The sequence below is a fragment of the Lepidochelys kempii genome, chromosome 22 (assembly GCF_965140265.1).
Source record: "Lepidochelys kempii isolate rLepKem1 chromosome 22, rLepKem1.hap2, whole genome shotgun sequence".
Lineage (NCBI taxonomy): Eukaryota > Metazoa > Chordata > Testudines > Cheloniidae > Lepidochelys > Lepidochelys kempii.
Window position 1 is genome coordinate 11671722 of NC_133277.1, and position 14842 is coordinate 11686563.

General features: G+C 41.2%; 1 protein-coding gene across 11 annotated transcripts in view; it reads left to right on the top strand.

Moving 5' to 3' along the window:
• LOC140901775 (uncharacterized) overlaps positions 1 to 14842 on the top strand; it is a 296321-nt gene that overhangs the window by 27387 nt on the left and 254092 nt on the right. For 3 of the 11 annotated variants that reach the window (XR_012155964.1, XR_012155965.1, XR_012155969.1), the window contains exons 1-2: positions 8951 to 9370; positions 10500 to 10525. The exons of 1 other annotated variant lie outside the window; for it this stretch is intronic. Coding sequence is in view for 3 of the 10 variants with exons in the window: in XM_073321257.1 (XP_073177358.1) it covers positions 9299 to 9370; positions 10500 to 10525 (98 nt within the window). In the remaining 7 variants the exon portion in view is untranslated. Of the gene's footprint in view, positions 1 to 8614; positions 8733 to 8950; positions 9371 to 10499; positions 10526 to 14842 lie in introns of those variants that run through there. 7 more of the 11 variants (XM_073321257.1, XM_073321259.1, XM_073321260.1 and 4 more) reach the window with 7 other exon arrangements.

Consider the following 14842-nt stretch of genomic DNA (forward strand, 5'->3'; position numbering starts at 1 on the left):
CGAATACAGTGCCCTAACCACTGGGTCATGATGCTTTGGTCATTTCTGTGCCAGACTGTGGATGGGAGGACCCCATAAAATCAGAATCCAAGCTAGCAATTACGAAATAATTTAGTCCACTACATTCAGATGTTTCTTCATTTTTATTTAATTCCTGAGCAATATTTGAGTTCCTCCTCTGTCAGAAAATATATTGTCCCCATGTTCTTTATTACTGAAGCTGAAAGGGGTAATTGGAGTGCTGAGAACCCGAAAAATAACTTCTCTTTTATTTTATATTCCTTTTTAAAGTTCAGTCATTGCTTATGAAAAGTGCTGGGGCCGGGGTTTGAAAAATATATAAATATGATAATGCTTTGTGCTTCTTTAGCCCCTATAATCTGAGGATCGCAAACATTCATTAAGCCTCGAAGGCATAGCCTCTTCCCCATGTGAGATGGATATTATATCCATTTTACATATGGATAAACTGAGGCAGAGACAGGCTAAGCGACTTGCCCAAGGATCCACAGTGAATTAATAAGAGCTAAGAATAGATCCCTGAATTCTAGACAGTTTGCTCTTTACTGAAATCATTAGATCCCATTCCATCTTTTCAATATGATCCTAGTGCTGCCTTGCCTGTTGAAATGCAGGTCTCTCCAGTACTACTATTAATCACAAAATCACTGCTCATTTTACAGCTTTGATAAAATAGTAATGACAAAATCATTTCTCGTAAATGTTTTACTTTTCAAGGGCAGAAAAAAGTTAATCATGCTATTCACCGAAATTAACTTGTGTTTGTTTGTAATAAAAGGGATAATTTCTTGTAGCAATCACAGTATCCATAGACGCTGGGGTTTAACTGGGACCGACTGAGTCATCTCCAGTAGTCCAATCCTCTACAATAAGCAGTAAATATAGAGGACAGATTCTCACCCTGTATAAACTGGCATAATTCTAGTGATAGCCGTAGAGCTACACTGATTTGCACCAGCTGAGAATCTGGCCATATACTTACACAATCTGAACATGAATGCCTGTACTGGCTTTGCCTTCACTACTGCACCTCTTTAAGCAAAACTTTTCAATTTTCCGATTACCTTAGTTGTAAGGACAACACATTTTTCTAAGTTCCAAGATTAATTAATTTCTTCTTATTATTAATTAATTATTATGGTAGCACGCAAGAATCCCAGTTACAGATCACAGCCTCATTCTGCTAGGCACTGTGCAGAAAAGTTACCGAAAAAGAGTCTCAGCCCTGAGAGCTCATGATCTGTTTGAATTTGTCCTTTTGTTCTACTCTGTCTATTATGTAGATGGCTTCTGTAGTAAACACAGCAAATTAGTAAAAGTCTAAAGGTGATGTTTTCTATGTCTGAGTGATACAAATTCAACTGGGTCTTGAACACTCAGCCGTGTTCTTTCTGCCTCTTCCACCTGTACAGCTGATAAACATTCTTCCATTTGAAACATACATGAGAATTTTAATGCTGCACGAGGCAGAATAGAATCCATCTCACCTGTCCAGAGCTGAATGGATGAATAAAAAAGCCAGCAGCTGTGATTAAACTCTTGTGTTTGTCTCTAAATAGTAAGGTGAAAAAGAAATAAGGCTTTTACATAGTCACTTTGCTAAGTATAATTTCACTTTCTGCCCCTTTCTCTGTGGTTTACTACTAGCATCCTGTGTTATTTAGCTCTTCTCTTACTTACGTTACTGCCACATCAAACTCCAGACACATCTGAAGTTTGGAGAAGTTTGGACTTGGGTATGTAGCCCAGACCCATCTCTAGTTTTGCAGAGTCTCTCTCTCTCTCCTCCTCCTCCTCCCCCTGCCCCACTCAGTAGAAGTAGAGCTGGTTGAAAAATGCTGGAAAATTTTCATGAAAGATTTCCATTGAAATTTAAAATTTTCAAAAACATTTCAATCAACTATAGATGGGAGTCCTTCCATTGAATTCAATAGGCTTTGTCTTAGACCCCAGGTTATATGTATGGTACTATGACCATTGTATCTGGGAGAGGTTTGAAATTTTTGTTATGAAAACCCAAATCACAAGAGAGTCACCCGACTTGGGGTTTAATTATAGATTCCAAGCAGGTCAGATTCACCTAAAATTTGGCTGAGGTTGTCAGAGCTTGGGGCAAGTTTTGAGCAACCAAGGCTGATTTATGCTTTGGGGGGCCTAAAGCCATGTGAAATGTGAGGGTTTTCCGATGCTTATAAGAGGCATAGATGGGGCACAGCTTTGCTGGAACAGATTTTCAGATGATTTCATCTGAAACGAGGCACAGTTTACTTTCACGTTGAGTTTCAGGCATAGGTGATGGAACTAGGGGTACTGAGGGAGCTGCCGCACCCCCTGGTTTGAAGTGGTTTCCATTACATACAGTCTGGTTCAATCGCTCTCAGCAGCCCCACTATAAAAATTGTTCCAGCACCCCTGGTTTCAGGGTTCAGTTAAGCCTAGAATTTAAACAGTTTCTCAGATGAACCCCCTACAAACTGAAGCCAGTGAAATTCACATAGTTCTAGGTAGCATATCCCTGCTGTTAACACACTCTCTTTGAGACAACTTCATTTCCTTAACCTTTCCTCTCCAATCCCTCTGTTCTAACAGTGGCCTCTCTTTGAACCTTTCCATTCTTCTCAATCTCATTTTAAATGAGGGCACCTGAACTGTGGGCAGCGTTGCAGATGTGGGCTAGACTGCTGCAGTGTCAAGCCAATGATACTGCAGCACCTTGCTTCTTGCTTATCCTAGGCATCCCAGAATAGAATAGTTTCATTGCTCTGTAGCCCTATCACTCAGTACTGTACTTCCACCAAGATCCATGATTGATATAGTTAGAGCTAAGAGACCTTGGGCAAAGCTGTCTGTTGAGCAAGAATGAAAATGGACACCCTCTAAGCTCTTGAGCTGTCTGGTGGAGCTCAGTTAAAGTGATATGCTATCATGAATAATATACCTTGTTGTGTTTGGAGTGGAGAGTCAGCAAGTGAGTAAGAAAAATAACAACTAAGTTTTTTAAGAAGAGATTAAATTGAACTGCCAGTGATGAAGAGAAACTTCCACCCAACTCCACCCGGGCTGTTCTCCACAAGGGCATCAAATGAGGACAATAAGAACTCTGTGCACATACAGTGCCTTTAACCCAAGGATCTCTAGGCACTCTAAGAATGTGGGTAAGCATTACTGTATCCATTCTATGCATGGGGAAATTGAGATCGGAAGAAGTGACATGATTTGGCCAATTTCACACAGTGACACGCAGCACAATAAAACATTGAGTTAGAAGCATGAAATCATCCTTCTCACTGACCACTGAGGTGTGATGTTGATAGCAGTGAATTCTTAAAGCTGCGGTTTCCAAAAATCACCCTTTTATGGGCATTGTCCTGCACCTTGATTTGAACCCTTTTTTATGGTGATGGCAAGATGCTTCATTCATATTCATAAATAAACTTGTCACAGCCTGTCTTACAATTAAAACAAAATCCTCCCAAATGCTCCCTGTTTGTAGAGCACCTTAGCGACCCTTAAGATCGGTGGTGATGTTCAGCACCTCTCTGGATTGGGCTGTCGGCTGGATCATGACGCTGTCAATGAAAACTGAAAGACTCATCGTGATTTTTCTTTCTTCCAATCAAAATTCTCTCTCACATTTCCTTTTTTGCACCATTACCTAACAAAGGGAGTAAGACTACAAAATAATAGGCCGCGTTCTCTGCTGATATGAATTGGTATAGCTCCAGTGACTTCAATCTGGCCTAATATTCTTTCTCCCCTGTAGCGCAGTCTCAGTGTGCAATCCTGATCACCAGTGTCAGCTGTGATGTGTTAAAATGTAACATTTCTACTTTGTGTTCATTTAGCACCTTTCTTGGGGAAGGATTCCAAAATGCTTCACCAGCTACATACATACATACAACAGCATTGAAATGCAGCCACATCTGGGGCTGGCAGGTTGTAACTAACCAATTCGTAGCAGTGGAAAGAGGAGACAATTTTGCTCAAGGACACCAAGCCTGAATTCCTGCCTGCGGAGGACGTTAACTGTTCATACAGAGCAGATAGGAACAGATGTTTTAAGGTCTCATGTGAAGGAACTACATGTAGTAAATTGTATGGGAGCAATTTTATTTCCTGTGCCACAGGACGATGAAAGGCCTCAGCCCTCAGTGAGTTTAATGACCTGTATTTTCGAGACAGCTTGGTGTTTTAAACTTGGTGCTTAGACCACCATGCCATCCCCTCTGGCTGAACATCCCTTCCCCCATCTTTTTTTCCCTGTTGAACCGCTGGTTCCTATCTAAGTTCCCATTTGGACTCATGAAAAATGAAAACTACTTGCTGTTTCTTTGCCTTCCTTCTTCCATATGCCTAGCCCCATACATAGTCCCTGCTCTGGACCATTGTCCATGATTAAAATACAGTCCATCATTCCCTTTTATTTTCCACTCTTCCGGCCTTCCTCCTCAACCCTTCTCTCATCCCATTTTCAAGCCCAAACCAGAAGCGCTTTTCCAAGGGACTGGATCACAGAGGAGATTACCAAGGGGACCATTCATGTCACCTCTGGCTCCAGCTGAGGTTGGCAGTGACCAAACACTGTTACCGTTGCTGGCTTGTGAGGTGGCCGACAGCTTGCAAAATGAGTTTGGTTGTCTCAGTGCAGCTACTACTGAACAAGAGTCCACATCAAAGCTGCTATTAACTAACCCCTCAGGGCTAAACTTGCCCTCGAGACTCACCTAGCCCTTTGTTTCAATACTTGGTCTCTACATTCCAGGTTCGAGGCACACTAGGGAAGCAACATGGAGGAAGCTTGTACTGACTTCAGAAAAGGTGGCAACAAAATACAAGATTGTGGTCTCCAGCTGTGCTGTTGTGGGGCCAGGTCATATCGGCACATAGGGGACATGATTTTGTTCCCAACATGGCATCTTCCGCACAGCGTGACTCGCACGCATGCAGAGCGGATGCCATTTTTGGAAGAAAAATGGCTTCCTCTGCACAGTGGGTGCGAGGTCACACTGGCGAGGGCATTCCCACGCTGCTGGGGGCATTCTGGTAGTTGTCCATTAGGACTACATCCCTAGTCTCCAGTGCTGTCTTTCTGGAACCTTTCAGCACCATTTAAATTCACTTAAAGATATGCGGGTGAGGAAAACCCAACCCTTCTCTTTTTGAGCTTCAAATCCTGGCACGCCAAAATACTGGAGGATGTTGACAGTTGTCTCTCCCCATATTGCCCTTGATTTTGAACAGTCCTCCCCAAACTCAGTGCAAAGGAACAAGCCAAGCTAAATGCAAACCTAACATACAAAGAGGGGGACTCGCTTTTATGCTTTAGTCTCCTGAGTTGAGTCTTTGAACAACAAGCTTACTTCAACGCTAGTAGATAATGCCTCCGGTGTGAGTCAAAGAGAGTGTGCACACGTGTGTGATATAGCAAATAGTGGTCAGTGACATAGTGACCACTATATTTAATGTTCCTGGAACGGTGTCCAGTATAACTTCTGTTTTTCACATCGTCATAATATTCCAAAATGTTCACTTTTCAGGTTGAAATTTTCCATGTTTGTTCTCTGCCTGAAGGTAATTCCCTGCCCCCTAGAATTGTGCAAAATCCCACTAGTCATTTTTGACTTAGGGGACAGTGGTGAAAAAAATACATTATTCCCACTGGAAAATGATGTTGAGGTATGCTTTTTTTTGGATGGGTGATGATATAACAAGAGTTTGACTCTTTTAACCATATTACCAAATCACAGCTGTAATGTGGTTCATTAACATGACTTTCAAAGAGTTTTGACTCACCTGCAACAAGCAAGACTCAACCATGTTAAAATATGATTGGGGAACATTTGTTCTATGGAAAGATTCTGCAACATGGTCAAAATGGCTAAATGAGAATCAGGCCCTAAGGCACAGTGTCAAAAGGGGGTGATCAAGCTTCTCCCTACAACAATTTTCTCAGTTCATCTTAACCAACCTGCTGGTGAATAGTCCCTGTTATTCCAGTGCTGCTCCATTCTAGAGCAGAGACTTCTAGTCTTGCCAGCTAGCACAGGTGAACTTGATGTCTCCAGTCTGATTTCACTTGGGACTGAGGCATATTTCAAAGTCAGGTTTCCAAAGGTGAGTGCATTCATTCACTTTACCATCCAGCCTGCCCTAGATTAGATTGTGCTATTAAGCGAAGGGAAGCACAATAGTTAGCTGATTTATCACAGATCATTATATGTAGTAACTGTATTTTTAAAACATCACCAGTACAGTTACAATAATTAGAGATGTGCTTTTGTTAACATTGCCAGCCACTACCCACTTGTACAGTACCCTTGGGTACTAAATAATTACCCACTTTGTGTGGTTATCTAGCTCACTAATTACCCACAGAAATTGGGGTCAGGTGTTAACTGCTTGAAATAAGTATCCTCCATAGATTTGGCTAAATTGTATAAAGAAGTGATGTGTTTGCAGCAAAACTTTAAAATGTCAAACATTTTTTCTTTTTCCTTTTTTAAAGCACAGACAAGAAAAGGAGTGTTAGTTTCCTTTGATGTTAAATTCATGCAGGTTGCTACAGTGCTGCAAATCATCCAATAGGTCTCAAAGGATGGGCTGCTAAAACAGCTTCTTTTCTCCTAGTCTGCTTTTTCCCAAAAATTAGATTCTTCGGTACATAGGGCCTGATTCTTCTCTTACACACACTAGTGTAAAGGAGGAATCAGGAGTAACTCTACTGATTACACTGTTATAAATGAGAAGAGGTTCAAGCCCATGGATTTTTAGGTCAGTATAATCACCTAGTCTGCTCTGCATAACCTCAGCCATCACTCAGTGGTTCCTGTGCCGTGCCCAATAATTTAGTTACATACTATAGAGTGGTACAGTTACTTTTCCATGTTTATTTAACTCTCGTGAGCCTAACATGCATGCAGAAGGAGAGTCTATTCCAAGGCTGGGGATGATCTAGTTTGCTTTGAGTAATCATTAATTCCTGTGTTCAAGGGAGGTACCCCAGTGAGTCAAAGATTTCTGGACAGCCCCACCCACACCAACTTCCTGAACACTTATTCTGTAGTCACTCTCTGCCAGACCTACACAAAGCATCCGGCTAGCCAGCAACAGCTCCCTCCTTCACACACAAGCTCAGGCAAACAAAAAAATCCCCCCAGCCATAAGGAATTAAACAAGCCAAAACTCTTGAAATATTCCTTGCTTATAACGAAGGCATGTTTGCATTCTGGCATAGCTGTTCCTGTATATTAAGAAGAGACTGATTTCATTGGGACTTAGGTGCCTAGGTGCATTTGAAAATCCCACTAAATATCTATCTGCATCTTTAGGTGTCTAAATACCTTTAAAAATCTGGCCCTGAGTGCTGGTGCAGAGCACATCCTAAATACATGAGATGGTGTCTTTATTTTATTTAGGGTTAAATTCTCTTATCCTTGCACAGAATAGCAGCTTGCTCCTCAACCAGCCCCATTAGAATCAGATGGACTTCTTGTGGAGGATGCTATTACATCAATGTGATCTCTTTTGGGACACAGTGTTACTCAGTCTGAGTAATGGCATCAAAATCTGACCCTTTTGCTATCCATGTAAAATCAGGCATTACCACTTACTAGCTACCCACCATAGGCTAGACAAGTGAAGTGGTCCATGTTTGTAAGGCATTACTAGCCACCGGCGGCATGACTAGGTGTAGGGTCTCCGATAATGGAAAGTATCTGCTTTCTTGCATTGTGTTGCACATCCCTGGGAAATGCAGTGGTCCGCTTCTCAGAGAATGATGCAGATTTAGACATCATCTCTGGCTTTTGTTGTTGTTGTTGTTGTTGTTAACAGTCTGTATTATTATTTAGTATTATCAAGGGATTTAGTCTGATCAATGGAGTGTATATGCAACTGATGGACATGTGAAGAGGAAATGCTTGGAGAATGAGAAACATGTCTGCAGTAGAGGGTGTGTTTCTGTGTAAGTACCAGTATTAGAACCACTGACTGATGAGTTCATTTTAAAATCCAAGGGCATATAGCTGGTAAATTATCACCGATTGCAAATATAGTCTGGTGTGAGAGAGAGAGCAAGGCTGCCATTGAGCAGAGAGGGGTGGGTGTGGAGGGACTTGGGGAAGGCGGGCGGGGAGAGAGAGATTGTGGGCTTTGAAGTCATCACAAGCATGAGACAGAGAGTCTGTCTGCCTGACTGCCTTCATGCAGGCTTCAGAGCGTTGCTGTTTCCACGAGATGCTGCTGGCTGCAGTATGGGGGGGGGGAGAGGGGGGGTGAAAAGAAGCCAAGAGAGTAGTGTTTAATTTTATTCTTTTAAGATTCAGATCCAGTGAGAGATGTTAGGTACACTCCCCCCACCCCAACGGTTTCCCCACCCCCTATGATACACCCCCCAAAAGAGGCTGGCATACCTGATGTATGTGTCTAGCTGTCTGGGAGGGTTTATTATTATTATTTGTCTAATAAGTGTCTAGCCTTTCTCCCTGACCCGGCGGTGTATTTTTGGTCTCATTAGTAGTCAGGGAGATGCTTTAGAGTATCCGGTGCTGGGAGTCGGGGATAGCACACTGCCGGCAACACGGAGGGAGAGGGGAGAGAGGGTGGTAGCAGAAGGGAAGCCTTCTTTCCAACTCCTGTCTCCCAGATATGGAAGGGGAAATGAGGAGTGGTGCGACTGGCCCCAGCGTTGGATATGTGATCAGTGATTTGGGGTGTGTGTGTGGGGGGGGAATGTCTTAGCAGAGCTTAAAAGAAGGGGGGTTGCTAGGGTGCGTATGGGGAGGGGGGAGTATTGATTCCTTATTCTGCTAAAGATTTTAGTAGGCATGCAAAGAATCTGTAGGGGAGTTGTAAGTGGGTGGGGGTGGTGAAGAATCTAAAAGAGTCTGTAACCAGATACTGAAGCTTTCCAGGAGTGAGTGAGAGACAGACAGACAGACAGACAGCGAGAGGAAGAAAGGGGGCAGTGTGGTCTAGTACATTTCATCTGGTCGTTGATTTGAGCCTGATGCTTGCTGTCCCTCAACAGCCTCCCTTGCTTGATTTTTTCTTCTTCCCCCCCCCCCCTTTCCCTCTCCTTTTGCCTTCTACTTTGCTGAAGCCTAGGGGAGCCAGTAAAGATTAAATGTGCTTTCTAAAAGGCAGCCACTTCATGCAGCTATGTCTACTTCCCTCCCTACCACCACCACTAACCCCCCTTTTCAATAAGAGAGAGAGAGAGAGAAGGAGGAGGAGGAGGAGGACTATAGTTTAATGATGCCGGGACTGGCTGATCCAGATGGAAAAACGGAGGAAAGATCTGAGATCCCGGACGAGGAAGGACCTTGGTGAATGGTCGGAGACTCCGGAGGTGAGAAAAGAGCGGAGTGAACGGTTATTGTTGTTGCTGATTCTTATCCCCTGTCCCTTTAGCTTGCACTTGGGTCTGAACCTTGATGTTTCTATTCGGACCGGTGCTAGTGAAAGGGGGGAGATCTGGAGGCAGCCGGAGCTTGGCTGTTTCTACGAAAGGGGGAGGAGGATGGGGGTGGGGGGGGGCGGTTTGCAGAGAGGAGGAAGAAAAATCCAACCCAGCGCCCGAGGCGTAAAAAATGTTCCCAGCTGCGTGGGGAAACGCAGGGCTAATATTCCGCATTTTAAACTCAGGGGGCCCCCGGGTGCATTTTCCGACGCTGCTGGGGCCTAAAGGGGACTCCAGAGCGGGTGGGATTCGGGTTGCTGGGGATTCCTTGGGAGAAGGGCCCCACTCGGAGCTGGGTTTTGCACCAAGCGGCGTCACGCACCGCACCGGGTGTAAAGGCAGCGCCGGATCGGGCCCTCTGCGCCCCCCCCCCCCCCCCGCCGCAGCTGGGAGCCATCCTGGAAACGTCCCGTGTGCTCGCGATGGGGTGGGGAATCCTTGTCGCTGGCAACAGGCGTGTAAGGTGATTATTCTCCAGGTTTTCCCTTCAAATACTGGCATCAGAGTAGGCAATGGGGGGGGGGTTCATCAGCTCCCTGTCTCTCTCTCTCCTCCTCCCCCCCCCCCCCCCCAGCTCTTTTCCCAGTGACAGGCTGGAGCTTGCTCTGATTAGACTGGCCTTGGCTGCCGCCTCCCCAGCTGATGTATTAGTGAGCAAGAGAGGGCCGCAGTTTGCAAAAAAAAAAAAAAAAAAAAAAAAAATGCAGAATCATAAAGAGAGAGAACAAGGGGGAGGTTGGAGGACAACAAAGAGAGCAGCTGCTGAAGGGAAAAATAATTTTTTAAGGCAAATGTTTTTTTAAAAATGCAAGCGGGTCCCCCTATATTTCCCCTTCCCCCCCCCCCCCAACACCTTTCTTCTGTCAAAAAATGCAGAGGTATGGTTGCTTTGTTCTGTGTGATAGTCCTTTCCCTATATACTCTGGAATCGCTCATTCAGCCTAGGATCATTGAAATCCATATATTCCCCGCCACCCCCCGCCCCCCTTGCTTTTTCTTCCTGCTGCTTCTGCTGAAGGCTGGAACCTTCCCCACTTCCAAATGGTGAGTTTCTCAATTATTTTCTTATTAACACTGTACTATTCCTTCACCCCTCCCCAAGTTTATATGGGGAGGCGGGAAGAAAGCTTAGTCTATATGCTATGCATGCTTTGTGCCAGACACTTGGAAAGATATCCTGTCTATTATTATTATGATTTCAGCATTATTTTTCATTGAAACAATGAAATAATTCCATCCCCACCCTGACTGTTTTTTTTCCTTATCCATTTAAATATATAGAACTTCATTTATTCTAGTACATTGTTCAAAGCTTTAAGGATCCTGCTGTGCGTGGCTTGAAATTTTGATATAAACTATTTAAACAGAATGTATTCTCTCAACAGAGGAGGTTCCTATAGAGTCTCTTTCCTTCCACCTGTGTGTCCTGTTTTATAATCTTGAACCTTGATGTGAATTTGCCTGCCATTCTTTGCCTTTTCTTTTTGATCCTTGTTGTGGCAAGAAATAGTTTGTTGCGCCCCTCTCAATCCCTGAGACCCTAACTTGTGATGTTTAGCTTTTAAATCCACGGGTTAGGCTCTTGGGAGCTGTGAGTTGTGCTTTGGCATCTTTTTTTTCTTTTTCTTTTTCTCTTTTTTTTTTTTTTTTTTTTGTTGAGCATTTAGTAGACCCTTAAAGAAAAGAAACTTTTAAGTAAAGCGGATCTCTCATCATTAGTTCTAATCAGCTGACTGTAGGGTACTGGTGCCATTTGTTGGTGGCCATTTACCTTAAAATATTATCTCAAATTAAAATATGAGTGTTTGCGAGTGTGTATATTATATGTGTGTGATAAATATGTACATATAGGTATGTGTATAGATTATATATATATATGTGTATATATAGATAAACATGATATAGATGTGTATGTATATATAGATCGATATTGATATGTGTGTGTATAGATACCGAAATAGATGATTCAGATGTTTGTGCATAAATATGTATATCGGTGGACCTAAAGATCTAGATGTGTGCTATCAGTGTGTGTATAATATATATGTGCAATTTCAGATATATATATAATGAGACAGATTTGCTGCAGGCCAGTGAATATAGCATCTATCTCTTTTTCTTTCTTGAGAGCAACACACAGTACCCTGAGAGCGTAACTGTAACAGCTCGGTACATTGGTGCTTGACCTCAGACCATCGCAGCTGAAATCCCAGCATGCCTCTTGCTTCCAAGTTTAAAACCTGAACGATTCATCTTAGAAATGTGCTTTGTGGACAAAAAAAAAAGGAGGGGGGGGAGATGGGTTGGATTTTTTAATTGTTAGATCTAAAAGAAACCAAACAATAAAATATATATGTCAAATATATATGTATAAATAATTCCAAAATGCTATTCTTCTCAGCAAACGCTGAAGTTCGTTTTAGTCCTTAGAATTTAACCTCTCTGGTTTTAATATCAAACCTACATGTGACAGATGAAGTAGAAATCAGAAATGTGAAAATACTCCTAGTTCTGTTTTTTCTTTATTACATTTTTTAATGTTGTAAAATTCATTATGGTTGTGATTGTATTTATTTCTGTTCTGTAAGGCAATTTTTAATGACGTTACTGTACCTTTTTATGGCACTGAATGCTTGTTTTATATTTTAATACAAATGCTTTAACTTAAAATACAATGCAACAAAGAGATATTAATTGGTGTAATATTTCACTACTTATATCAGTTTAGGATATGTCTGACAGTTCTCAATATTTAATATTTATCTGAACTAGAAAAGCTTTTTTCTTTTTATTTTACACTACAATTTCAGAGATTCTTTTAGCTCCATTTAAAAAAAATCAAACATAGCATTTTAATTCTGAATTGTAAACTATTCCAAATGTACTGTAATTGAATTATGAATATAAAATTTTCCCCTAGATTATATTTATTTTCCATTACCTGTTTGGTTTTTAAATCCAGATGTAATATGCGAACATCTACCAAACCTTTGTACTATCCTGCTATTGATTTTACACTTGGATACATGAAAAACCTTGCCTTTCCTTGAAAATATATTACTAATCAATTTGCGATCATTATTTTCCAAATGGCAGGGAAGAGACCATTTTGTTTGTGAGAGTTGATGATTTGCTTATAACTATTTAATATCTTTGTTGATTTCCTCTGAAGCATGTCAGTGTGAACAATGCCTTATAATCTTTGGAAGGAGAATTTTTAAAAAAGGAATTATTCATATTTGTATTCTGGATAAGATAGATGTTTTCTTTTGAACCTGTTTCTGTAATCAGCATTATTCTATCACAAATCCAGTTGTGTGGAATGTATATCAATGTTGCAGTGTGATACAGGGCCTGATCCAAAGCCCACTGAACTCAAAAGAAGTCTTTCTATTGATTTCAATGCATTTGTATCACACCCTGAGTTCTATAGTAAGAAACAATACCATGTAGTGCATGTTTCATATATTCTGCAGAAATATACCGTCTTTCCTCTCACCTCTGTGTTAATATTGGTGCACAAGGATTTCTGCTCTATTATTATGAGGAGAAGTAGATGAAACAAAACATGCAAAAGATTGTACATTTCAGAAAGGTTGCTTCTGCTGCAAAGGCAGGTTCCTCACCCCTCCCTCCCAGAAGCACATCACTGAAGTTCAGTGAAATGAATAACATAATTGGTAGTTGGTTCAATCACTACCAGTCTAGACTAGCCCAGACACATCAATTAGAGAGGGCTGTCTTTTTAAAGGGACAGTGCAACCGAAACAAGTAAGGCCTTATCTCAAAGTGAAAATCCAGCTTGGCAGAAATAAAAAAAAGAGAGAGAGAGAACTAAATTGGAGCTTTTGGGGAACGTAGAAGGCAGGAAGCTTGAGAGAACAGGAGGGAATAATAACTGAAATATAATGCACTCCCCACCTCCCATCACCCCAACCTACCAGTGCAAACTCATAATTCAGTGCACCAGGGACACAGGTTCAGTGGCATTTCTTAGTTAGATTTGTGTGTGTGCAATTTTAGAGATGGCAATGTTATTGAAACTTAATTACCTTATAAATATCGAGTCAGAGTGATTTCCATGTAAGCAAATAGAAATCAATGCTAAACTATCCTGCAGCATTTTTTCACCCTCCAAACAAACAAACAAAAATCCAGGGTGCATATATACTGGAAAGCTCTGATTATCTTCTCTCTGATAAAATTATAAAGGTAACTACACAGCCTGTCTAGATCTTAGCACAACTGTATAGAAAAGTAAACTGCGAAAAACCAGCTTGTGTTAATAGCAAAATTGAGGAGAAAATGGATTACAGAATGTCTTGATTTTTATTAAAAAATTGAGGCGGTAAATAAAGCAGGCTGTGTTTGAGACTGCATCCAGCACTAAGAAAAGAAAATGCTTGATTAGTTTCAATTAAAGCATATCTAATATATTATAATGAAATTTAACATAACACATTCCAAGCTAATCTTTGTCATACCTATATGAAAAAATAAAAGCAAAAAGCATGAGCATCTCATTTAGAATATTGCAAACCCCTCCCCTCAATAAATGCTAATTCAGCAAAATATATTTGGCCAGATCTTGCAACTGGGAGTTTTGCCTGAGTAAGGACTGCAAGACTGGGCACTATGAGTTCAAACTCTTTATAATCTTAGCAGAACTTGCTTTCCCAAGCTGAAAGAAATGATGTTTGGTGGTGGCAAAGGGGGGAAGTCCAGGACCATCCTAAAAATCTTCCTTGTTGCTCATTTATTTCAAGAGCTATAATATACAAAAGGTTGCAACAATACTGTATTTTAAAAATGGAGAATGATTTTACTACCCTTCCATTCCTAATTCCTTCCAGGGCACTTAGGGATTTATTGGGCTAGTTACCAAATGATATGACATACAATTAAATGGCTGGTGCTGATTAGCTGATTGATTAATTCCTAGTTGATTTCTAATTATAAACTTTATTCACATTATAAATGCCTGACAGTAACATGCCAGTTTGGTGGAAATCCACTTGGCTTTCTCCTGTTATATTGCTTTGCAGCCATTTAACATGTAAAGTCAGTTGAAAATGACATAAAACATTTTTCTATAGTTTACTTTAAACATTAACCTTTTGATTCCCCTTTTAAAGAATGGCCTCTTTGACCACACTTCACTTCTTCTAACTGTTAGGACATTGGTATATAATGTGTACACACACACACACAGAGTAACGTTGAAAACTACTGCATTATACAGAGAATAAGTAACAAACTATTCTTTATTTTAAGACTTAACTTGGTGTGTCGTCAAATAATTTATACTGTTTTGTGGATATTTTTCTTTTTTGCTGCCCGTGGCTGTTTATATTGGCTTAG